General features: G+C 50.5%; 2 protein-coding genes and 1 long non-coding RNA gene across 24 annotated transcripts in view; 1 reads left to right on the forward strand and 2 right to left on the reverse strand.

Annotated features, from left to right (window-relative positions):
* Positions 1–3,625, reverse strand: part of RBFOX2 (RNA binding fox-1 homolog 2) — a 157,652-nt gene extending 154,027 nt beyond the window's left edge. For 19 of the 21 annotated variants that reach the window (XR_014935627.1, XR_004307447.2, XR_014935599.1 and 16 more), the window contains exon 1: positions 3,125–3,618. Coding sequence is in view for 12 of the 21 variants with exons in the window: in XM_032444988.2 (XP_032300879.1) it covers positions 3,125–3,322 (198 nt within the window). In the remaining 9 variants the exon portion in view is untranslated. Of the gene's footprint in view, positions 1–3,124 lie in introns of all 21 variants that reach the window. The other 2 variants (XR_014935598.1, XR_014935617.1) reach the window with 2 other exon arrangements.
* Positions 3,626–3,638: 13 nt separating this feature from the next.
* LOC146762413 (uncharacterized) lies at positions 3,639–5,467 on the forward strand. Its single transcript, XR_014935643.1, has 2 exons — positions 3,639–3,773; positions 5,087–5,467. It is a non-coding gene; the product is annotated as an uncharacterized LOC146762413 (long non-coding RNA).
* Positions 5,468–13,412: 7,945 nt separating this feature from the next.
* Positions 13,413–23,250, reverse strand: part of MYH9 (myosin heavy chain 9) — a 65,589-nt gene continuing 55,751 nt past the window's right edge. Inside the window, exons 29-41 of one of the 2 annotated variants that reach the window (XM_015862207.3) lie at positions 22,776–22,880; positions 21,982–22,134; positions 21,397–21,645; positions 20,695–20,907; positions 19,517–19,729; positions 19,017–19,178; positions 18,204–18,332; positions 17,762–17,850; positions 17,435–17,558; positions 16,126–16,334; positions 15,581–15,689; positions 15,190–15,362; positions 13,413–15,030 (exon numbers count right to left, since the gene is read on the reverse strand). In XM_015862207.3, coding sequence (XP_015717693.2) covers positions 14,913–15,030; positions 15,190–15,362; positions 15,581–15,689; positions 16,126–16,334; positions 17,435–17,558; positions 17,762–17,850; positions 18,204–18,332; positions 19,017–19,178; positions 19,517–19,729; positions 20,695–20,907; positions 21,397–21,645; positions 21,982–22,134; positions 22,776–22,880 — 2,046 coding nt within the window. In that variant the 3' untranslated portion in view covers positions 13,413–14,912. Of the gene's footprint in view, positions 15,031–15,189; positions 15,363–15,580; positions 15,690–16,125; positions 16,335–17,434; positions 17,559–17,761; positions 17,851–18,203; positions 18,333–19,016; positions 19,179–19,516; positions 19,730–20,694; positions 20,908–21,396; positions 21,646–21,915; positions 22,135–22,775; positions 22,881–23,250 lie in introns of both variants that reach the window. The other variant, XM_085519227.1, reaches the window with a different exon arrangement.

Here is a 23,250-nt window from a genome sequence, read left to right on the forward strand (position 1 = left end):
AAGGAATTTTCACCTCAAACTGGCAACAGCCATCGCATCCCTGCCTGGACCTCTCCTGCTACAAAGGACTGATGCCAAAGCACCAGCCATCTTTACAAACCCCATGCTAACATGCCAGAATGGCAACACAAAGTCACTTGTTGCAGCCATTAAAAGTTCATGTGGACTAGATAAGGCGCAGGCCAGAAGCTGTGTTAGTCATCCTCCCTGATCAGCCACATCCCAGGGACTCGGGGATACTGAGCACAGAAGTCGTTCTTGAAGAAGGATCAATTCCGCACACTCTTCATCTAACTCGTACCACATTACTCTCAGACACACTTTTAATTCACTAACCAGAGCAGACCTCAGAAAAATTAAATCAAAATTCACCTTGGGGACCGAATCAACTCATTCAACCCCATGCAAAGCTACAAGCTAGTTTAATAACAACTTCCCTCAGCAGCTTAAGCCAGCTGGCACACCTTTAGCACAACGACGGGGAAGGAACACAGCATCTTGACTTGACAGCCTCATCTACAGCCCTGAAGAGAAAGAAGGGGCTCTTCCCCACTGGCCGCTGTTCCCAGTGTTCCTCGCACAATTAAAGACAAGCTTACTGCAGGAGAACTTTCCTTTCCATCTGTACAGCAACCCCGTCTGAAAAGCATCAAATACAGCTGCATCAACAACTGCCTTGGGGTGAAGTTTCACCAGTGACTGAGGCCAGTATACTGTCATCCCCTCTGTTGGGGATGATTTTTATGCAGATCAGGGGGCTGATCCAAACGATTCCACTCACCCAAGCCTGCAAGCAGCGAGTGATCCCATTCCTAGGTAGGATCTAAACAGTTAAAAAGCAGCAGTACCTCTGGGGCCCTTCTTTTCCAAAGCTTACAAACACACCCAAATACTTTCAGGAGACATTCCTGGCCAGCGGTTTTTGCCACTCACACACTAACGGGAGCTGGAAAGCAGCAGGTTGTGCACGACCATTCCTCCCGTGCCACGATTAACTGCAATCAGTCCCAGGAGCAGATAGCAGCCATGATCCGATTTGTCCCAATCCCAACTCAAGCTGCTTTGCACCACCCTCCTAACAAGATCAGCTCTGGCCAAACACCGTTTATCCGGCCTGATCAGAGATGGATTAGATAATGAAACCCTAACGGCATAAGCTGTCTGAGCACGCAGCAAAAAGCAAGAAGCCCCATAAACATAAGGGCTACTGGCAGCTCTCAGGCTCTCTTTGCCTCAAGTTCTCGGCAACCAGCCGCTACCTTCCCATAGACTAGGCTTGATATTTCACGTTACCAGACAACACCAGCAACAACAACAAAAAAGCCACTCTTCATTTTCCAGTTGCGTTACTAATTGCTGTAGCTAAATGATTGCTCCCAGCACCAGAAGCGGCGTTCACATCCTGAGCCATCAGTTGTGCACGGAAGGAACCGTGGCAAGCGCGGCACCCCGGGATCCCTCCCAATCAGCCTCAAAACACGAGGTCATGGAGTTTGCACAGCAGCAGCCCGTGGCCCGGGAGCAGGAAGTAGAAAATTGACAGGATCTGCAGGAAAAACAAGGTACAACAGTCGCTGGTGTTAATTCCAGCCTCCAGAAAGCCTGCAGTACATATGAAAAAAGCAAAAGAAGTAATCAAAGAATAGGCTCTTTATTCTGCTTGTAAGCATTACATACAGTTAAACACAGAGAAAATGCTAAAGAAAGACCCGTTATTTGAAAGCAAAGTAACTTCAAAAGACCACGCTATGTGAACAGAAATGCTGATGAAAGACACCTTATGGTCCGTCTTCGCTTCTTGGGACAAAGATGTAGAATTTAATTTCCCAGATGTTTGGCAGTGTTGGGCATTGATACCCAGCCCCATCCATTCCTACTGTGCTAACATGGCTGTGTGTGCCCACTGAGGGAGCCCCACCACTGCAATCCTACTGCCTCAAAGCAGTCAATGAGAAGAAAACAAAATGCTTTCCTTCATCTGAATGTGGAGCACAGCTTTAATGGATACAGACAACGTACATGTAAAAAACTGAATTTTAGGGCTGTTAAACCAGATCAAGTCCCTTGGTGGGGAACTGTCAGTAGGTTGACTGGTCCACATGGATACCACCCAGCTTAGCACCAGCTGCAGCACAACGGGTACACGTCCCACAGCAGCACAGGACCCAGTGGCACCCAGCACCCTCATGCCATGCCCAGGCCTCACGTGCAGGCAAAGCTGCAGCCTCACAGAATCACAAAACCATTAAAGCTGGATCTAAAATCACCTGGTCCAACCAGCAGCCCATCCCCACCATGCCCACAGACCACGTCCCTCAGTGCCACATCCACACAGCTCTGGAACACCTCCAGGGACGGTGACTGCACCACCTCCCTGGGCAGCCTGTGCCACTGCAGCACCGCTCTTCATGGGAAGAAATCTTTCTTCATATCCAACCTGAACCTCCCCTGGTGCGACCTGAGGCCATTCCCTCTCACCCTATCACTGTTACCTGGGAGCAGAGGCCGACCCCCACCTCAGCACAACCTCCTCTCAGGTCACTGTAGGGAGCGATGAGGTCTCCCCTGAGCTCCTCCGCACAGCCCCAGCTCCCCCAGCCGGCCCACGACTCGCTGTGCTCCCTCAGAGGCACCAGGCTGCAGCAGCGCCACACGGCAGGAGCGGGAGGCCTCCAGGAGGGCCCGCGAGGACCAGGGAGAGCCGGGGAATGGGGAGGGAGAGTCACGGGACAACGAGAGGAGCCGGGGATGCTGCGGCGAGCTGAAACTCTCACCGGTAAGAGAGACCGAGCGAGGAGAAGTTGGGATGGATGCATTGCACTGCTCCCACCATAGATGTGCTACGAGGAACGGAAGCCAAGAAAAAAGGGGAAAAAAAAAAAAAAAAGGAAAAAAAATATCCTATCCCGCTTTGCCATAATGAAGCGACCCACAATAAAGCGATCCACAATAAAGCGATCCACGCGCACACAGACAAAGGGAAGCACCCACGCCCCGGCGAGGGGCACAGCCCGCACCTGGGCACGGCACCGCTTACGGCCCCGCCGCACCCCGCACCCCGCGCCCTCCGCGCGGCCCCGGGACACGCCGTGCGTGTGCGGCCCGGGCCCCGCGGCCTCGCTACCTGCATGCCGCCGCCCTCCGCCTCCGCCTCCGTCCGCAGCCGCTTGCTGTGGCCGCCCTCGGCGCCGTCCCCGCCGGGCATGGGTTGCTCCAGCTCCGGCTCCCGCTTCACGCCGCGGGCGGCCCCGCCGCCGCCGCCGGTCAGGAGCTGCGGCTGTGGCTGCTGCTGCTGCTGCGGGGGCTGGCCGCCCTCCGCCATCCGCGCCGCCGGAGCCCCGGCCGCCCCCCGCCGCGGTCGCCCCGCTCTGTCACCGCGCCGCCCGGCCCCGCCGGAGGACAGCAGCAGGAGGACGAGGAGAAGGAGCGGGCGGAGGAGCTGCGTGCGAGCGCGGCGGGCTCCGACCCACCGGAGCGCCTCGGTCACGGGCTCGGCGGCGGCCGGGGAGGGGCCGAAGCCCCTCGGCAATCTCCGGAGGTGCCGAAGCCGCGCGACCCCCGCTCGGCAACCTTCGGCGACGGCGGAGGGCGGGGCGAGGGGAGAGGAGGGACGGCGGGGCGGGGCGGGGCCGCGGCGGGGCACGGGGCGCGCGGCGGAGGGCGGAAAATGGCCGCCTCGATACGGCCTCGCCGTGCCCGCCGCCTCCCGCCGGCGTGAGGCGTCTGCGCTGCGGGAGGAAGGCGGGGGGCTGAGGCTGCTACCTGCGGGTGAGGTCGGTGGCTTCGCCTCAGAGCGCCGCGCTGATGGGAGCCCTGGGTGTGGGGATGCGCTGACTGGGCGAGCGGTGATTCGCTTTCGGACCCTCACAGTGTGTTTCTGATGTGTAACTAAGCATAACAGAAGCCTAAAGCCTGTACATCGGCCCGTATTTGTAACCCTGTGTCAGAGGAAAACAATCACGGAATCGTTAAGGTTGGAAAAGACCTCTAAGAGTATCTGGTCCAACCAACAGCCCATCCCCACCATGCCCACCGACCACGTCCTTCAGTGCCACATCCACACGGCTCTGAACACCTCCAGGGACGGTGACTGCACCACCTCCCTGTGCAGCTTGTGCCACTGCAGCACCTTCCTCATATCTCAATCTTTCCTCATATCCAACCTGAACCTCCCCTGGTGCACCTTGAGGCCATTCCCTTTCATCCTATCACTGTGATCTGGGAGCAGAGGCTGACCCCCACCTCACCACAACCTCCTTTCAGGTCGTTATAGAGGGCAATAAGGTGTCCTCTGAGCCTCCTCCAGCCTGACCAACCCCATTTCCTTCAGCCGCTCCCCATCACACTTGTGTTCCAGACCCCTCACAGCTCTGCTGCCCTTCTATGGACACGCTCCAGGGCCTCCATGTCTTTCTAGCAGTGAGGGGCCCAGAACTGAACGCAGCACTGGAGGTGCGGCCTCACCAGAGCTGAGTACAGAGGGACGGTCACCTCCCTGCTCCTGCTGGCTGCACTAATGCTGGTACAAGCTGGGATGCCATTGGCCTTCTTGGCCACCTGGGCACACTGCTGGTTCACATTCAGCTGGCTGTCAAACAACACCCCAGATCTTTTTCCTCCGCACAACTTCCCAGCTGCTCTGCCCCAGGCCTATAGCACTGCATGGGGTTGCCGTGATCACAGTGCAGCACCCGAAACTTGGTCTTGTTGAAGCTCATACAATTGGCCTCAGCCCATTGATCCAACCGGATCAAAAGGAGTCAACCAGAAATGGCGGTGGTCACAATGTGCCAGCACACACACAAGGAAGCCATGCTCTACTTCTCGAGAGTGCCGTGCAGCCTGGACACCCACTAGGTGGTCTTTGTGGGTCCCTACGGGCCTGCTGACATTCAGAAAACCATACAGCTTTTGGCTGCGAGTGGCAGTTACAATGCTTGGCTCCAGTCTTCCCATACACCACATTTTTCTTCATCCAAAAATAGTCTTCAAGGCCACGTTAAAAGCTATTTTAAGTGGTATGTTTTTGCTATGAGGTGCCAGTTTGTCTCCTCCAGTGACAGGGAAATCTCTTTTTTTTTTTCAGAACGATTACAAATCCCCACGGAGTGGCAGGCACCCAGAGGACAATTACACGCAGCTTCAGTCTGCTCGCCCACCGAGGGTAAATACATGTCTCATTCATCTCAACTGGGCTTGATAAAGTGAGCCAGGCTGTCAAACAACACTGAAGGCACACGTACAAGTCTGCCCTTAGCTCGAAAAGAAGTGCAGAGTCTCGTGGCTGAGATGCTGCTCCTTGGGAGAAAAGCATCTCCATCCTTATCTTCATCCTAATTTCAGTGGGGCAGCTGTGAGTGGAGATCACAGGTGAAGATACTGCCTGTGAGATGTTGCAGGATGCTTCAAGTGCTTCTTACAGGATTCAGCCTGGATTCAAGTTAGAAGTAAGCAGTTTAGAAACAAATCTATATGAGCGCACTTGATTGCCCCCCTCTCTGATAGTCACACGTCTGTGATACGTCTGATATTCTCCCTGAGAAATACTGCAAGACAGAGTTGCTCTGTGGTACCTCACTCCACTTCTACCTACCTTCCCCTACTCCCATCCCTCCCAGCTCTGGCCTGTGAGTGATGCTGAGGGCAGGTCCCCTGACAAGGCATTTTTGGCAGGGCAGCAATAGACCCTGGAGAGCCCTCAGTGCTGGTGTGCGTGGAATAGTCAACAAGAGTTCCTGTGCCTTCGCTGCCAAGCCAACCCTCAGTTTCCACTGGTGTGCTGTGTGCTAGTGCTTGCTTTCTGTCATTGCTGCCATCCCTGCAGGTGTTCAAGGCCAGGTTGGATGTACCCCTGGGCAGGGTGGTCTAGTATTAAAGGGGGTGGTTGGTGGCCCTGCCTGTGGCATGAATTGGAGGTTCATGATCCTTGAGGTCCCTTCCAACTCGGGCCATTCTGTGATTCTGCCGTGATGCTTTGTCTTAGCATTTCTCTGGCTCTATGCATTTCCACTTAAGAAAAGATTAATGAATTGATCTTCGCAGTGTGCTTGTGGGATGGGAATTACTTCCATTTAGCAGAGGAGATGGGAGGCATTCCTGGAGTCACAAAAAAGCCTTGGAGCTGGGACTACAATCATAATCTGTTGATTTCTTTTCACACAACCCAGCTGCCTGTTAGGTATGTGTATGTGCCATCTGAGACTGCTAACCAGACAGCTGCCTCTGCTGTTAACCCTTTCTGCAGCACAGCACTCCTGCCTATTTGCCATTATGTTATGCACAAGTCTGTGAAGTGCTTGTCAATGCCTTGTCTTTGACAGACTGAGAGGCAGCTATAAGAAATTCTGTCCCTCCAGAGAACTCTCAGAAGCCAATACATAGAATCACAGACCACGGCCCTCAGTGCCACATCCACACGGCTCTGAACACCTCCAGGGATGGTGACTGCACCACCCTCCCTGTGCAGCCTGTGCCACTGCAGCACCGCTCTTACTGAGAAGAAATCTTTCCTCATATCCAACCTGAACCTCCCCTGGTGCACCTTGAGGCCATTCCCTCTTGCCCTATTGCTGTTACTTGGAAGAAAGGGCTGATTCCCACCTCACCACAACCTCCTTTCAGGTCACTGTAGAGAACAATGAGGTCTTCCCTGAGCTCCCTCTTTTCCAGTTGGCACCATTTTACATTAAACTTGATCTATTTTTGTTTTGTTTTGTTTTCTCAGAAAAACACCCCATGAAGGGTTTCCTTGAAGGATGTGTGCTGGGGCTCCTACTGCAATCAGGTCCCACCAGGATGCCCAAAAGGTCTATGCAGCACAGAGCATGGCACAGAGATGGTGACTCACACAAGCTCTAAGGCACAGGAGTGAAATGAGGCACAAACGCAGCTATTAGTTTTGACCCAGAGACATAGAAATCATTAGGAGACACTTCAAAGCCAACCTCTCTTCTCCACCACAAGTGGGAAAAGTTTCTTGCTGCTGCCATCATCTGCTCATCGTGGCTCATCCCACGTGGCTCTCTCTTGCCCTCACAACCCCCTGCAGCTGTGCCCCTCTCCTTTCTACTGCAATCTGCCTCTCTGCTGAGCGGATCAGTGACATTTTAATGTCTCGCCCAACCCTCCTCATTTCTTCTGTTTCCCTCCTGCCAGCTGAGCTCCAGGTGCCAGACTCTTTTCCTCCCAGCAGCCACAGGTAACCACGTGCTGCCAAGGTGGAGCTCCAGCCTGCACTTTGCTCCTGGTTATGCAGGAGGCAGCGGTAGAGCTTTCCCTATCAACAGGCAAGAGTCAATGTTTCTCCTTGCTTATCTCCGGGTTGGCTCTTTGGTCCAAAATTTTATTAGCGCAAGTTGCCTCTTGTCATTGATCCATGTGTAACATAAGCCAACAGGATGCAAAGGTTTTGTCACCTGAGCTAATTCATCTGGCTGGAGGAGGCCAGTCCTTGTCAGCACCTTGCTCTGATGCAGCAGCACACAGCGGTTGCCTGGAATTTGATGGGTGCCAATGCTTGCACTGAGGACACCTGGCTTCAGCAAACAGTGCCCTGCCTCACCATGATCCATTTGGTGCTGGCACAGCTGCCCACAGTGCTGTGGGTACCCCATCCACAGAGGCATTCAAAGCCAGGTTGGATGGGGCCCTGTCCAAACTGAGCTGGTGGGTGGCAGCCCTGCCCGTGGTACGGCGTTGGAAATCAATGATCTTTAAGGTTCCTTCCAACCTGAGCCACTCTGCGATTCTATGATTCTCCTGCCTGCTTCAGACATTGCTGCAGTGCCTTTAATCGCTGCTAATAGCCAGCCGGTCTGTGCTTCTGTGGGGCAGCATCGTGTATTGAAGTTGCATCGTTTGGAGAACACTGCTGCTGCAAAGGCAGTACAACACCTGCAGTGCAGATGCAGTTATCTGCATCTATGCAGTTAGCATAAAAATGCCTGCTGCCTGCCCTGCCTACGCCTGTAAGGATGGGGAGCACCTTGATGCCTTGTGATAGGAAAGGGGAAATGGTTTCAAACTAAAAGAGGGGTGATTTAGACTGGATATAAAGCAAAGGTTTCTTGCAGTAAGGGTGGTAAGCCCTGGAACAGGTTACTCAGAGAGGTGGTAAATGCCCCATCCCTGGAGACATCCAAGGTCAGGCTGGAGGGGCTCCCAGCCCTGTGATCTAAGCCATTGGGGCTGCACCTCTTCTCCTCTCCCAGCCGGTAGCATCAAGCAGCCCCTGCGCTGTGAGCTGTGTGCGGGGCGATGGGCAGGCAGTGCTAATCACTGCTTACAGCTGCTTGTTTCCAAATACGCTGCTGAAGGAGCGCGAATGCCCAGCCGGAGACAGTGTTTGTCTGCAGCGGGGTGGGCAGACAAAGCAAAGGGCAAAGCAAAACACTCATCACAAGAGCAGAATGGTTTTTATCCTGTCGTTCTCATTTGTTTCCAGCGGAGCACCCTGGCTCGTAGGGCCTTGAGCTACAACTCAATTTACTACATGGCTGATCTCTGGAGACGAGGCTGATTCTCCCTCACTAATTGCTTTACTGAGAAGCACCTCGACGTGTGTTGCTGTACACAGGGTTCCAGGGTGGGCTGTAACGGGGCTGAGCCAGCCGAGGAGCGGAGCCCTGTACGGCTCACGGGTGTTCCCCCAGCAGCCCCTGCACCACCTCTGGCTCCATCGCCTGCCGGATGAGTGCAGGCTGTGCTGCACCCTGTGTGCTGCGCCCTGATGCTTCCCAGCTGTCGGAGCCGAATTGCGACAGCACAAACTGCGCCTCGGGAGCGTGCTGCCAGGATTGCTCCAGCTTTTCGCTATTCCAAACATTCTGCAGGCCCCTCCTCTTCTGCTGCTCAAGTTTGAGCCCTTTGTGTACTTCGAGCTCGCAGACTTTTCCAGTTCCATTCCTCAGATTTTCCTTGGTCTCAGCTTTCAGCTCAAACTTCCACGTGTCTGGGCAGGCTTGCTGAGCATCGCAGCTCCCTGTGCCTTACGGGTGCCTCCACCTGCTGGCTGCTCGGCCCTGCTTTCCTACTGCAGGGACCGTGGGGCGAGCTGCTCACACCACAGGATTAGGGGGTACCATATTATAGAGAAATCCCCCATAGCTGCCACATCTGCACAAATCCTAAGAGTTTGCCTAAAAACCTGATGTGTGCCCGAGCCCAGAGCCAGCTGGGATGAGAGAACTGATGGTCAGAGCGCAGAGAAATCCTCTCCTTGTGACTCAGCGTGGCACTGAGGCTCTTGCTTAACCTTCAGCCCAGGAAATATCCCTGCAGTCCCTGAGGTCACCGAGAGGCTCCCGGGCCGTGTGGGCTTTGGGCTGTGCTGTGCACACAGTGGTGGGTGGAAGAAGGCACTGCTGGGAACACATCATCCCGCCCCAGCGCTCGCTCGCCTCCAGCACAATGCAATTATTTCAAATGCAATTTGGAGCCCCTACTGAAAAAGAAGTCGAGCTCTCTCTCTCTCTCCCTGAATTACAGAAATCCCAGACAACCCATAATCCACTACAGGAAACACAAACGCCTAATGCAATTTTCTGGGCAGCCAAAGGGTGCCAAGAGTGCTGGCCTGGGCAAAAGACTGCACATTTCTGCATGGAAAACAGAAAAAAAAACAACACCCAAACACACGGGGTGGGGGCCGGGCCTGCAGCTCCTCCTGGTGCTGCACAGACCTTGGGAACCTCGCAGCGCTGCTGGGGCCCCACAGCTCGCAGGAACGCAGCCATATTTAGGCATGTTCTCCAGCCCTGTCTCCCAGCCCTGCCTGCTGAGCTGCTGCCTGAAGCCAAGGGAAAACCTTATTGCCCTGAGTGCAGCGCAGAGAGGGATACACAAGGCTGCTGCCTAACTGTGGTGGAGCCCCTGACTGCGGGAGAGGGAAGGCTTGGAAGCAATCTGCTCATCCTTCAGCAGGTGGGACACCCAAACAAAGGCAGCTGCAGTGCCTGGTGACAGCCACGTTGCTGCACAACACCAGTGTCACTGTAGGGTCGTCACCCAGACTCTCTGACACTGAGTTTTAGAGGCACAGGGTGTCTTTTCTCCCCGGTTCCCCTTCCCCAGGCAGCAGCTCATTGTGTGTCCCATCTGCACGCCTGCCTTTCCTTTGCATCTGACCACAGCGCTCGGCTTGCGCTGTTTGCTCAGGTTAATCACAATACCTGCACCGTGGACTTTACCCCGGATAGCACCCACACGGTGCCAACCTACATCCATGCAGCTGCACACACATATGTGCAAGGGGCCACCCAGCTGCAAAGTGACTTGGCAGAAAGGTTCTGGTGTGCTGCTGGATGCCATGTTGAACGTGAGCCAGCAATGTGCTGGAACAGAAGCCCAGGTGCTTTGGGAAGCTTCTCAGCCTGCCACGTGGGCTGGAGTAACCTCCTGCAGGGCTCTCCTTCATGGCATGGGGCACATCACCAGAAGGTGTGACTGCTCTACCACTCCCTTACTAATGCTCAGATTTAGAAGTGTAGAATGTCTTGGCTTGGAATGGATCTCAAAGAAGATCAAGCTCTAACTCTTTGGCTGTGGGCAGGTTGGGTCTGGTCTGGCATCAGGAATGTGGCCCAGTGACCCTCTCAGCTCCCTGAGTTGCATGGGGAAGTGCTGAGGAGGAACTGAAAGCAGCTTCTGACATGCGCCCATCAGCTGGCCCCAGGAGGCTGCAGCATCTCATAGTGGCATGGCCAGGCCTCTGTCCTGCTCCTTGAGCAGGGTAGGGATGGAAAATGGGCTCTGGAGGGAAGAGGTGGCTCCAGTGCCTTGGAACATGCTGTAGGAAGGATGCTTCCCCTGCTGCAGCACCTGGGAAAGAAAGTAGAAGGTGGGCTCTGCACTGTGTGATGTTGCTTTGTAAGGCAGCACACAGGATGTTTCCCTGGATACAGCAGGAGCAAAGAGTAGGAAGCACGTTTCTTCAATCACAGCTCCAAGAGCTGTTTCTTATCCCCACATCAAGCCATCACTGCACCCAAAGGTGAATTCAGGGGAAGTTCAGGTCAGATATTAGGAACAACTTCTCAGTTAAGAGCAGTGCTGCAGTGGCACAGGCTGCACACGGAGGTGGTGCAGTCACCGTCCCTGGAGTTGTTCCAGAACCGTGTGGATGTGGCACTGAGGGACGTGGTCAGTGGGCATGGTGGGGATGGGCTGGCGGTTGGACCAGGTGATCTTAGAGGTCTTTTCCAGCCTTAATAATGCCGTGAAAGGTAGGGGTCAGCCTGCTTTAGGCCCAGCTGCGCAACATGGCCCCTGGCTGTGTTGCTTGGCACTGTGCTGCTTCCAGGCAAACCTCCCCGCTGGGCACCACCACCCCCTCAGCTGTCTGCAGAGCTCCACTTCAGCCCAGCATTATGGTCAGGTGTGGGAGCTGTGTCTCCCTCCCTAAGAACAGGGTTTAGGAGAGCGATCCACTTATCCTGAGCGATGCGCCCTGTCAGAGCACCCTCTTGAGCGAGGTTTCCATCAAAAGTCAATTAAGGCCGTGCCGGATGAAGCCCCCTGCAGTATAATTTCAGATTAATTAACAGCACAGGGCTAAATGATGAGTAAAACAGAAGAGTGAAGCCAGCTGCTCCATCATCATCACTTCTCCATTTTCCCTCTCTTGTTCGTCCCTGGGGCTGAGTGATAGCAATAGCGCTGGGCCAGAGCCTGCCGTGCAGGTGGCAGCATCCCAGGCTGTGAGCAGAGCAGGCAGAGTAATCCAGGCAAAAACGTCCCCGCTCTCACCTCACTGCTCGTTAACCGGCCTTCTCTGTGCATTTGGATGTTGCAGACTTGAAAGCATCCCATGCCAGTGATGGAGATGCCGGCATCTCCCCTGATGAGCCAGGCCCTCATTGCTTGAGCTGTGTATCGTAGGATCATTGAATCCTATAACGGTTTGGGCTTTAAGGGACCTCAAAGCCCACCCAGCCCCAACCCCCGCCATGGGCAGGGCTGCCACCCCCAGCTCAGGCTGCCCATGGCCCCATCCAACCTGGCCTTGAACCTCCAGGGATGGGGCACCCACAGATTCTCTGGGCTAAAAAGAATCTCCTTCACAGCTCTCTTTCCCCTTTGCTGCTCAGCTGTTTGCTGAACCACGCAGGCTCAGAATGGCAGCAAGGTCTGGGGAGTCACAAGTTCAGGACTGGAGGCTTTTCCTTCTGCTTTTGTGCCCACTGTGGGCATCAGGGGAAGGAAAAAAAAAAAGGTGCATGCGGACAGCAAGCAGCCATCAACCAGTATAAACTCTCTGTTCTGGAGCTGGGAATTCTGCTATATGAGGTCCAACAGCAAGTTTTGCATCCAAAGCTGTTCAAGGGGTCTCAAGTGCCAGAGCAGGAATCTGAGATGGCTGGGGAAGAAATGCAGGAAGGCAAAATCCTCATCCCAAGCCTGGCGGGTCAGGGGCTGTGTCTTGGGGCCCAGCTGAAAGCAGCTCTGATAGAAGACACGTGCCCTCCGCACAGGAGGGGATGCTGCAGGTTTGGCCCTATGCCTCCACATCCCTGCAGCTGATCACCCTGCCCGCTCCGTTCTGCTGCTACAACAAGTGCATGCTGTAGCCTGCATCACCAGGAGGACTATTTTTAGCCAGGGTTATTATATTTAATGATCTGGTTTACAGCAGACCCATGAACCTTTGAGGCAGCACAAGCCTGGTGCAGGGATGGGAATGTTTGCAATGGCACAGCCAGCCACTCCATCATCTAGAGCTACATCCACGTGCTCCCTTCTCATTTGGGTCCTTCCAATAGCCACTGCAGTCAGCCCTGAGGTAGGATCAACAGGCAGAGCTCCAGCACACCACCCATCACACACAATCCATGTCTGCCCTGCTTTATTCCACTCTCCCCAGCTCAGGCTTTAGAGTCTATACTGATTCCCCTCCCAGCACTGCTTAGACAAATGCCACCCCCTGGAGGCAGCAGACTTTGATTCTTGCTGTTTTCCTGCAGGCTGCATTCTCATTTTCCAGCAGCCCCAGCGCTCCCGCTCACCGCTGCTCGGCTCCTTTCTCACCAAGCTTTAAACCTCAGCCTGTTGGAGACGATTTCAGGCCCACGGATGAGCTGTAAGATCAGGCCCCGGCCCAACTACAGGTGTGATGCAGCGGAGGCAGCGGTTGGGGCTGCTCCAGCAGATTTGAGCTGTTTGTAGCTGCAAAATACCGCCTTCTGAAACACGGACACTCACAGCACACCTGTGTCACCTTCCTCCAAAGTCCACATCATTGGCCACTGCCGGCCGCCACAGCAATACACCAGCATCCAATGTCAGCATCAGAGCTGTGCGGCTCCACTGCCAGGGCCAGGCCGATGCTCTGAGGACACACGTGGTGCTTTGGGAGCGGTGCACGCCATCCTCAGTGTGGCCAGGGAAGGAGGGAACGGCAACGCAGGCACATAGACTGCAGCACATGGATAATCTTTATTGGTAACATCAGTGGAGCACCAGTAATCCATTACTGACTGTAGTGGTGACACACAGCTGAGGCACATGCTAAGGCACTTTTATTTTATATATATATATTTATATATATATAAAAAAAAAAAATTAAAAAAAAAAGAAATTAAAATTTCCTTGTGACAGCAATTGGGACACGAGGCTCTTGCACTCAGAGCGCTCCAGGCAGACAGCACAGTGCTCCAGCCTTAATTATCTTTACTTTGCTCATAAGTAGGTCTAAATGCAGCATATACAATATGGTTAAGAATACAGGTAAATCCAGCAACCAGTGTACGGTGTAGAAAAGTAAAGACTATCTCTATATAACCATGGTCCCAATAGAAAGGCAGTGATAAAGACCTTTATTTTTTTATCTTAATTACTTATTACGAGAGATACAAAGGCCTTACATATACCTGTGCAGATTAAAGGGTTTTTAATATACTCTTAGTCAATGGTGCACAATAACTAATCCCAACCCCTGGTTACAGAGCAGGTGCAAGAGGCTCGGACATGTCAATAAAAGAGGGATTTCCCTCCCCTCATCCCCACCCTCTGCCCGCTACCCTATTAAATTCCCCTAGATTCTATTGCCATTAAATATATTTGGTCCCCTAGAGATTCTCAGACAAGCACAAGGACATCATTCTGCTTCCCCAGCCTGTCATCAACTACTGGTCCACGCTACCTTAGATGAAACCGCTCAGAGGCAGAGACACTAACAGGACATCATTGCACTTCAGAGATCTGTCCAGACAGTAAAAATGAGGAGGAGGGGGGAGGGAAGGGGAGAAAAAAAGAAAGGGGAAGGAAGTTGTTTTGTAAAAAAGACAACTTTGGCAAGTCCTCCAGGTAGTCCCGGGGGGGTTTTGGGTTTGGGGTGGGGGTTGTTTCCCTCTTCACCCCTCCCTGGAATCGTGTGAAAGAAGAAAGGCTGAGTTGCCATGGCCAAAGCACACCGTTTTTCCTGAAACTGCTCCCAAACCGTGTGGGTGGGCAGATGAAAAGAGGCAGAAGTCTGAGGTCACTGAACACGATTGCCGAAAGCAAACAAAGAGGGAGGGGAAAGAATACAGGAAGGAGCTTCCCTGCAGCTAGCATCTGAAGACAAAAAGGAGATTTACAGCAAAAATAATCTTTCCCTAACCCCACTCCCTCCAAATTGTGTAAGGATTCATCAGCAGACGTGGCACAGACAGTTCTACACGACTTTGAAGATGCCAAACTGCCGTTCAGATTTCAGAGCCCCAACTCTTTGGCATTAAATACAAAGAGGATTAGGAAACTGGAAAAGAGGAGGAAACGAGGAACGCAGATGCCCAATGGCTCCAGATACACAGAGCCGGACTTGCTCTGCAGATCCCCAGCCAATTTAAGAGGAGAGGGTTTGCAGAAAGTCCAATGGAAAAGGGGAGGGTGGATGGGTTGTTCCATCGTGTGTAACCTGGGCAAAATGAGAGGACTTATTCAGTAGCTTTGGCATCACCAGCTTCTGCCTTGCCATCCACTTCCTCATCGGAGCACTCTCCTGTGCCCTTCCTGACAAGCCGACGTGTGACAACAAAGGGCAGGTCCCCGCGCCTAGGGAAGGACAGACATCACATCAGTAACACCAGATTCACCCCACACACCAGACACGGCAGGCTTGGGAAAAAGGAAACAGACTGTTTGCTGTGGGTGGCTACAGCAAGCCTATGCTGTGCCGGGTGCCAAGGTACCGCACAAAACGCTCTGTCTTACCTGAGTTTGCTCTTGAGGGAGCTGACCTCTCTATTCATGGCATCAGCTGTTTCAGTGGCATCGTCCAGTTCGCGTTGGAGTTTCCTGCGGGACGCGTTGGCTCGCTGGGCCTCCTCTTCTGCTTCCTCAAGCTGGCGTTTCAGCTGCTTCAAGCGCATGTTCGCCTTGTCCGCCTGAGAACGGGCAGGGAAAGAGATCAGCGCTCCCTCGCTTACAGCACAGCAGTTACAGTGGCAATAAGGACAGTTTCCCAAGTCTCTCCTTCCTGAAAGAAGCTGCCTCGGACTTGGCAGCTCCAAGCTTTTCCTCTTAAATACAGAGGATGCCTCGACCATAGGAGAGGAACCCTCCCACCAGCAGACTGCACAATGCTGTAGGTAACCAAACACACCTGATCTTTGAATTGCTCAGCATTACGCCTCTCATCATCCACCTGCAGCAATATATCTTTCAGCTTCTTCTCAGCACGGCGCACTTGCTTGCTGGCAGCCTGGCGCTCCCTGCACAGAAATACAGCAACAGCTCAGATATGAATTTACCCCCTGCTGTCCCCCCATCAAGACCTGACACAGGTAAGTTAGAAACAAAGAGGATATCAGAAATCACACTAATTTTTGATTACAAAAGAAGAAAGAAAAAAAATGGATGGGAAGCAAGGTTTCCTAGAGATGATTAAAAGCTACTAAAAGGTATTGGCACCACAGACACTTCTCCTGACGCTACAGAGGAACAGCAACAGCGCATCACAGCTGCAGCTTTAGGACTGGTTGAGTTTGGCTGAAGCAAAAAGGACTCTACAATGAGAGCAAGGATGCACCACCCAGTACCTCTATGATGAGGCCCTCATACAGACAAGGTAGAATTTGCTCAGAAGGGCTTAAAATTCCTGAGAGGGCGGGTGCTTGTAAAACAACCAGAGTTCTGGCTAGGACATACTTGGTCTCCATGTCTAACTGCTCTTCCAGCTGCACTATCTTCGCTTCCAAGGCTGTGATGGTAGCCTTGTACTTGGACTTCACTGCGCTCTCCATCTCCTGCAGCTTAAGCTTAAGCTCCTTGTTCTGGCGCTCCATCTGCTGGCGAGCATTCTCATTCTTCTGTGCGTTGCTGCGCTCAGCATTCAGGTCGGCATTCATCTGATCAATCTGTGGAGAGAAGCAGCCCTTTGTATATCAGGTGTCCCAGTGTGAAAGGCTGATTTGTTTCTCAGACACATGCTGACATGCAAAGAAAAAGGACCCTCAGGGTGAGCTGAACACCTGGAATAACTGCTACAGGAGGAGCTGTCTGTAGGCAGAGATGCAGACTACTACTCAAAACTTCTTAGCTTATTCCAATTTTTTTAAAAGTAATTACTTGAAAAACAGGCTTATCAACCTTCTCTTAGGACTATGTTTGCCAATCATGTGCCTCTCCCGAGTGAAGGAGCAGTTTGGCACTTAACGCAATAACTACCAGTCCTAGAGAACTGCATCCGTCCTGAAGGCAAGTGGATTCAATACACGTGCTCTAGTGCTTTAGCGATCTATCGCTTACTTGCTGTCTATGTCTGCTTCAACAACAAAGAAGCAGCCTGAAACTACTGACTTTCAAAGACAAAAGGGCAAAAACTCAATCCACTTCCAATCCAGCGCTCTGGCTGATAGTCAAGGAGAGAGTTATGTTCTTTGGAGTAGAGCCACCACTTGGAAAACCATCAGCCAACTTCTTGGCTTTAGAGAGCTAACAGAACAGCGTGCCTGACTCCTAAAGTCGGAAAGATAAAGCACAGCAGAGAACAGGCAGATTAGGATCACCGTTTCTATAGCAGCCTAACAAATTCCATATGGATAGTCCATTTGAAGAAGCATAGAACTGGCGGAAAAGACTCTTTCCAAACACACTGTGGCACTGTTCAGCATGCCAAGGCAGAAAAACAGACTACAGATCATATTTCTCAGAGTCCCTCAATTAAGAAAAAAAAAAGAAAGGAAAAAAACAAAAGGAAATTCCTGAAAAACTTTGGAGATGGTTCCAGCTACCAAAATCACCTCATACTCCAGGATCAGAACTAGTGAGTTAACATGAGCTCCAACTGCCCACCGCCTTTTTTGTTGTGGCATTCAGGTGTTTTTTACCTTGCTCATGTCTATACACTTCCCAGGGCCCATAACATCCACAGAGCAGCTGGCATTTTCCAGAGCACAGCCTGACAATTTACACAGGTTAGAGAGCCTCTGCTCACACATCCAGCCTGCATAAGTACCTGAAGATTTGCCTTCTTGAGCCGGTCATTGATTATCTCAGTGTTGCCCTGTTCTTCTTCCAGCTCTTCCTCCAGCTGTGCTATCCGGGCCTCCAGGCGTCTCTTTTCCTCCATGGCCAGTGCTCTGCAGGACACACAAACATTCACGTGATGTTGGCAGCATTAATGACTTGGGGGAAAACCTGCCACCTCTTGTTTTATAAAACAAGCTCTGTCTTCCGAAAGCACAGAGGATGCAGTACAAACTGCAGCCTACATAAAAATAACAGCCTGCAAAGTATTTTCTCCAACCAGCTCCTCCACCCTTGAGCAGGGAACATTACTCACCCTTTACCACTGCTGTTGGCAATCTCATCAGCCAGCTCATCCCTTTCTTGCTGGGCCTGGCGCTTGGCACGCTCAGCAGCTGCAAGTTCCTGGAATGGAAACGAGACGGTCACTGATGCAATGGGAAGCGACCAACTAATGCAGCACAGGAAAAAGAAGTTAACAGTAATGGGTGGTACAGCCTCTGGCTAGATCCAGACTGAATTATAAGACACCATTTGTTTCCCTCCTACTTCACAACTTCCTTTGTTTTGCATCACTCCTATTGCAGCTGTCAAGAAAGGACCGAATTCTGCAGTTAGAAACAGACCTCGTAGTTGAACAGAATGAAAAAAACAACACAAAAGAAAGGAAAAGAACAACTGCTCAAGCTCAAGCTGCCACGCTTGGTTCCTGGTCAAGAAAACAAACAAACCCTTGACTTTTATGCATATGCCATTACCTCCTGCAATTGGATCATCTCTGCCTCCATGCTCTTCAGCTTCTTCTCATTCTCTTTGGCCTGAGCCAAAATCTCTTCTCTGGAGGTGCGCGTGTCCTCCAGTTCCCGCATGTAATCCTTCATTTGTGCCTGAAAAAGGAGGACAAAAATGGATGGACTTCAGAGCATCTGCATGAACAAATGCTTACATTTACCTTACAGGAAATACAGGGAGGGAAAGTGGAAATGGGGACTACATTAGTCTTCAGCTACCTAAAAGGCTGCTGTAAAATGAAGGAATCATCTCATTTCATTTCACAAGAAACAAGGAGAAGTTGTAATTGAAGTAAACAGAGTTGCTTAAATTGCAGGGGAAAACAATTCTTAGATACGGGGAGGGAGGAGTACAGGAAGCTTTCTAGTGAAGCAGTGGAATGGATGGCCTAAGGGAGGATTTGGCGTTTTTCCTCAAAACGGATCAGACACATGCCTGTAAGAATTAGAACGGTATGACAGAACTGTTTCAGGCGGGAGAAGGCCTACATCATCTTTTAAGTCTCTCTAGCTCTGCAACTCCATAATCCTTTACTGAAACACTGATATGAGGCAAGCGCTCGAGCAGACTTTCCCAGCAGCTCGTCTCTCAGGGAATTAAACAGGCAGAAGGGGGTTAGAAAGATATTTGAAATGCCAATAAATCTTTCCTGGTAAACTGCTACCAAGTTGCTGCTCTTGTGACACTGATGCATGGTTCTCATGAGGTGAAATCTTGTATCTCATTTCCCTAGGTAAATATGCTTTATGCTGACAACTAAAACAATTGCAGTTCCTCACCTGCAGTTTGCGGAGCTGCTTGATGGCTTCATCGCGGTTCTTGTTAGCAGTGTCTATGTGGCTTTCCAGATCCTTCAGGTCCAGCTCTAGTTTCTTCCTGGCAGCCACAGCAATGGAACGCTGTTTTCGTTCATCTTCCAATTCCACCTCCATCTCCCGCACCTGTACACAGAAATTCAGGCATCAGCGTTTCAGCTTCTTGATTTCCCCAAAGCTGCTTTTCACATCCACCTTACAAACTGCACTCAAGTGCAAGCACGTGACTTCTTCTAATCCCTGCTGGCAGACGGATGAGGGCTAACATTCCTCACTAATAAAGCAACACAGGATCTTCAGATAGGCAAAGGCTATCTGAAAAATCATGCACACAAGGGAAAGCCTTTGTAGCACTGACTGGAGAGTTATCATTAACAACAATGTATGTACTGGCACTGTCTTAGCCATCCTTGGGCATAAATGCCTTTGCAGAACACTTTCAGGATTTACAAGGCAATTCTTACTTGTCTAATCAGCTGTTTCCTCTTCTCTTCATTCTGTTCATCACGTCCCAGGAGGTCTCGGTCAAACTGTGCCTTCATGGCCTGTTGGTTCACTTCTAGCCGCAGTTTGGCATCCTCTGTGGCCTGCAGTTCATCCTCCAGCTCTTCCAGCTGCGTCTTCATCTCCTCCACCTGCTGCTCCAGGGCTCGCTTAGCCTTCTCCAGCTCATGGACCTACAGCACAGTACCACATACAAGGTTTCCTCAAAGAGGACAGTTTCACCTATCCTAAGAACAAAAAAGCCTGAGAGCAGCCACTACTCTAGACAAGACACAAGGACACTGTATTTGTTCCTTATATTAATGCAGGGATACCTCTCTGATCCCAAGCTGCCACATGGATTATGATTACCATTAACTCTGGTCATCTATGTGTGGTGATCAGGAGAAGAAGTATTTGTAAGTGCAGTCCCAAATGACTTACCAGAGGTATACAGACACCCCTGATTCTGACAAAGTTCAATAAAGTAATTTTAACTTCTAATGATGATTTTTTTTAATCTTTTCCTTCCTGCTTTCACAATCTTTTCCTTATTATGAAATATTTGGGTTACCGTGTTCCACTGTCAACTATTCCCTGCATTTTCCACACAGAAGCACTAAGGTTGGAAATGACTTCCAAGGCCATCAAGTCCAACCATCCACCTACCACCAATACCTCCCCACTAACCCAGGTCCCTCAGTACCACATCTAAACGTTTCTTGAACTCCTCCAGGGCCAGTGACTCCACCACCTCCCTGGGCAATCCATTCCAGTCCCTGACCAATCTTTCTGAGAATAAATTTTTCCTCATAACCAAGCTGACCCCACCCCCTGGTGCAATTTGAATCCATTCCCTCTAGTCCCATCACCAGCTATGCAAGAGAAAAGGCTGACTTTCACTGTGCCACAGCCTCTAATTCATCTCACACAATACAAGTCTCTAACACTATGTCATCTGGGTAATTTCCAGGCTCTTTCTACTCAACTTTCCTGCTCACTAATGTAATACAAATGTAATATTCACAAATCCTCAAAGCATTCAGTTCTCTCTACTACTATTCACCATGTTCACACCAGCATAAGTATTCTGCAGCATCAAACTAACAGTAATGTCTTTGTGACATGTCCTGCACAGACTCCTTAGCTCCATACTTACGCTTTTCCCAACATCATCCTTTGAACTCATCAGGTCTTCCATCTCAGTGCGGAACTGCTTATTGACTCGTTCCAGTTCAGCTTTCTGTTCTATGGCTTCTTCAAGGGCTCTGGCCAGGGAGAGGGCCTTTGTCTCCTTCTCACGGGCTTCAGCTTCAGCACGGTCTCTCTCTTCTGCATATTTGGCTGAGATGTTCTTCTCCTCCGCCAAGAGCTACAAGAGCACAGCATTAGTATTTTGAGAAATCACTAAGCCATTCTGAACAAGGCAAACATGCATCTTTTCTGTTTTTTGCCTTCTAAGTAGCATTCTGCCTCAGACAGAAAGAATCAAGAAAACCTGTCTTCAGAGAATGCATACCATCCCATCTCCAATAATGTGCTGACCCCATGTGAATAAACCTCTGATTCCCTAGGCATCCAACATATCAGTTCCAAACAGCCCCTCAAAAACTGCAGCCAGCATTTACAACTGGATATTGTTATCAGTATAAATGTTAGCCCTTTGGGAAAAGGCGCATCACTAAATTTCTTGTGCAAGAAACAAGTTTCCCTCTATGACAGCTTCTCTCCACTTTATGTGCTGTACCTGAGTTTAGAAATAAACGTGCATTCTCCAAACAGCACTGTTTAGATATTCTTAAGAGGCAAACCTGCCTAGTCAGATGTACCTACACTGAACAGATTGACACTGAAGTCATACCTGATCAAACTTCTTCTGCTTCTTCTCTAGGTTGGAAACTGTCTGGCGCTGATGATCCAGGTCCACAGCAATGTCATCCAGCTCTTGCTGCAGGCGGGTCTTTGTTTTTTCCAGCTTGTCATATGCAGCTATCTTCTCCTCATAACGCTGGGTTAAGCTCTCCAAGTCCTTTTGCAGCTTCTTCTTGGCTTCTTCTGCTATTTCAAGGCAGCCCAGACCATCATCCATCTTCTTCCTGGCATCTACTGCCTGAAGAACAGAAAAGACTGCATGTGAATCTCACCACATGTAGCACAACACTGTATGTGGTATACTAGCACTAGATGAGCTGAGGAAATAGGCCTGTTGAGTTCTGAAGGAATCACCTACAATCATCAACACTGTATCAATGACTCCAAAGGAATTCCTGGGTAGAAATCTACAGTAAGATCATTATCTGAGACTCAATCAAGTAAGCAGGATCACCCTTGTCCATCAAAGGTTCTCTCATTAGATGCCCATTCCTCATTTACATTTTACTTCCTTCAAATTAGAATTGCACTTCCTCTCCTCCCAAGTGTTTGATTTATGGAAGGTAGACTGTACCTGTTGCTGAAGAACAGAGATCTGCTTCTCTAGGTTTCTCTTCGCCTCCTCTTCTTCTTCCAGTTGCTCTTTCAAAGCATTTTTTTCATCCTCTGTTTGCTTCAGTTTAGTGCTGAAGCTCAGCTTTAGGCGAGTCTCCTCCTGCAGCAGCTCCTACAACACAAGCACCCCAGAGGAACTCAGTACATCTCCTTGGTTTACAAGGCTCACCATCCTCAGTCATTCTCTCCAGCAGGAATATTTTTGAAGTTTATTACCACAGAAATGGACAATAGGCTAAAGTGATTTAGCATGGTTAAGAACAACTTTACTCATAGCAGAATTCTAAGACAGTGATCATTTACCAACTTGGGGCACCAACAATATACTAGCTTCTAACTTACTAACTTATCCAATGGGATAACTTTATGGATCTATTGGAAATCATGAACAGAGAAATAAAAAAAGCCCATCAAACACAAGAATCTAGCATTGCAGCTCAGTACTAGCAACAAAGAACTCCCGAGCAGAAGGGTGATAGAGGAAGACTTCTAATTCTAAGACATGGAAAGTTATGTGTGTTCCATATACTGAAGAAGCAGAAGGAAGAGAAAGAGCTCGTTTCATCAGTAATGCTCTCAACACCATGCTGCACAGCCCCTTAGCAAAACAGCCAGATTCAATCCTTTGAAGTGTTGTATAGTCAGTTAACAGCAGTCCAGATTGCTTTCTCACTTTAGTTGAGACCATTTGTAACAGACAGTGGATGTAAGTTATACAGATGATATGGATATCTTGGCTTCCAGAGCTCTCACCTGAGTATCCTGAAGCTGTGACTCCAGAGCAGAGAAGTCCTTTGCTAATTTGATTGATTTGCTGTCAGACTGGTTCAAAAGGCCTGTGACATTGTCCAGCTCAACCTGCAGGAGAGATGAGAGTATCACTTATTAAATGCATCAGCAAGATGAAGAAAGCCAGGAACAGCTGCAAGACCTGAATGTGAAAAACAAGGCACTTCTCAAAAGTAAGGCATGCGTATCATCTCCTGGGAGAAGAAATGTGTCATTTCTAGGTACCTAGGGATGAAATACAAAGAATCCAAAAGAGACTCAACTGCAACAACCTTTTGTCTTTAAATCTCTTTATCACATGTGATTTGCTTCAGGACTGCATGTAGATACTCCAAATTACATTTTCAGACTCCAGAAGAGTATGCATACACCAGCAATGCTAAACACCTAACGATAGCCCTAATGATAGGCAATGCTTGGTGTGAACCAAAGGTATTGT

The sequence above is a fragment of the Coturnix japonica genome, chromosome 1 (assembly GCF_054131305.1).
Source record: "Coturnix japonica strain WE chromosome 1, WE-NBRP24, whole genome shotgun sequence".
Classification (NCBI taxonomy): Eukaryota; Metazoa; Chordata; class Aves; order Galliformes; family Phasianidae; genus Coturnix; species Coturnix japonica.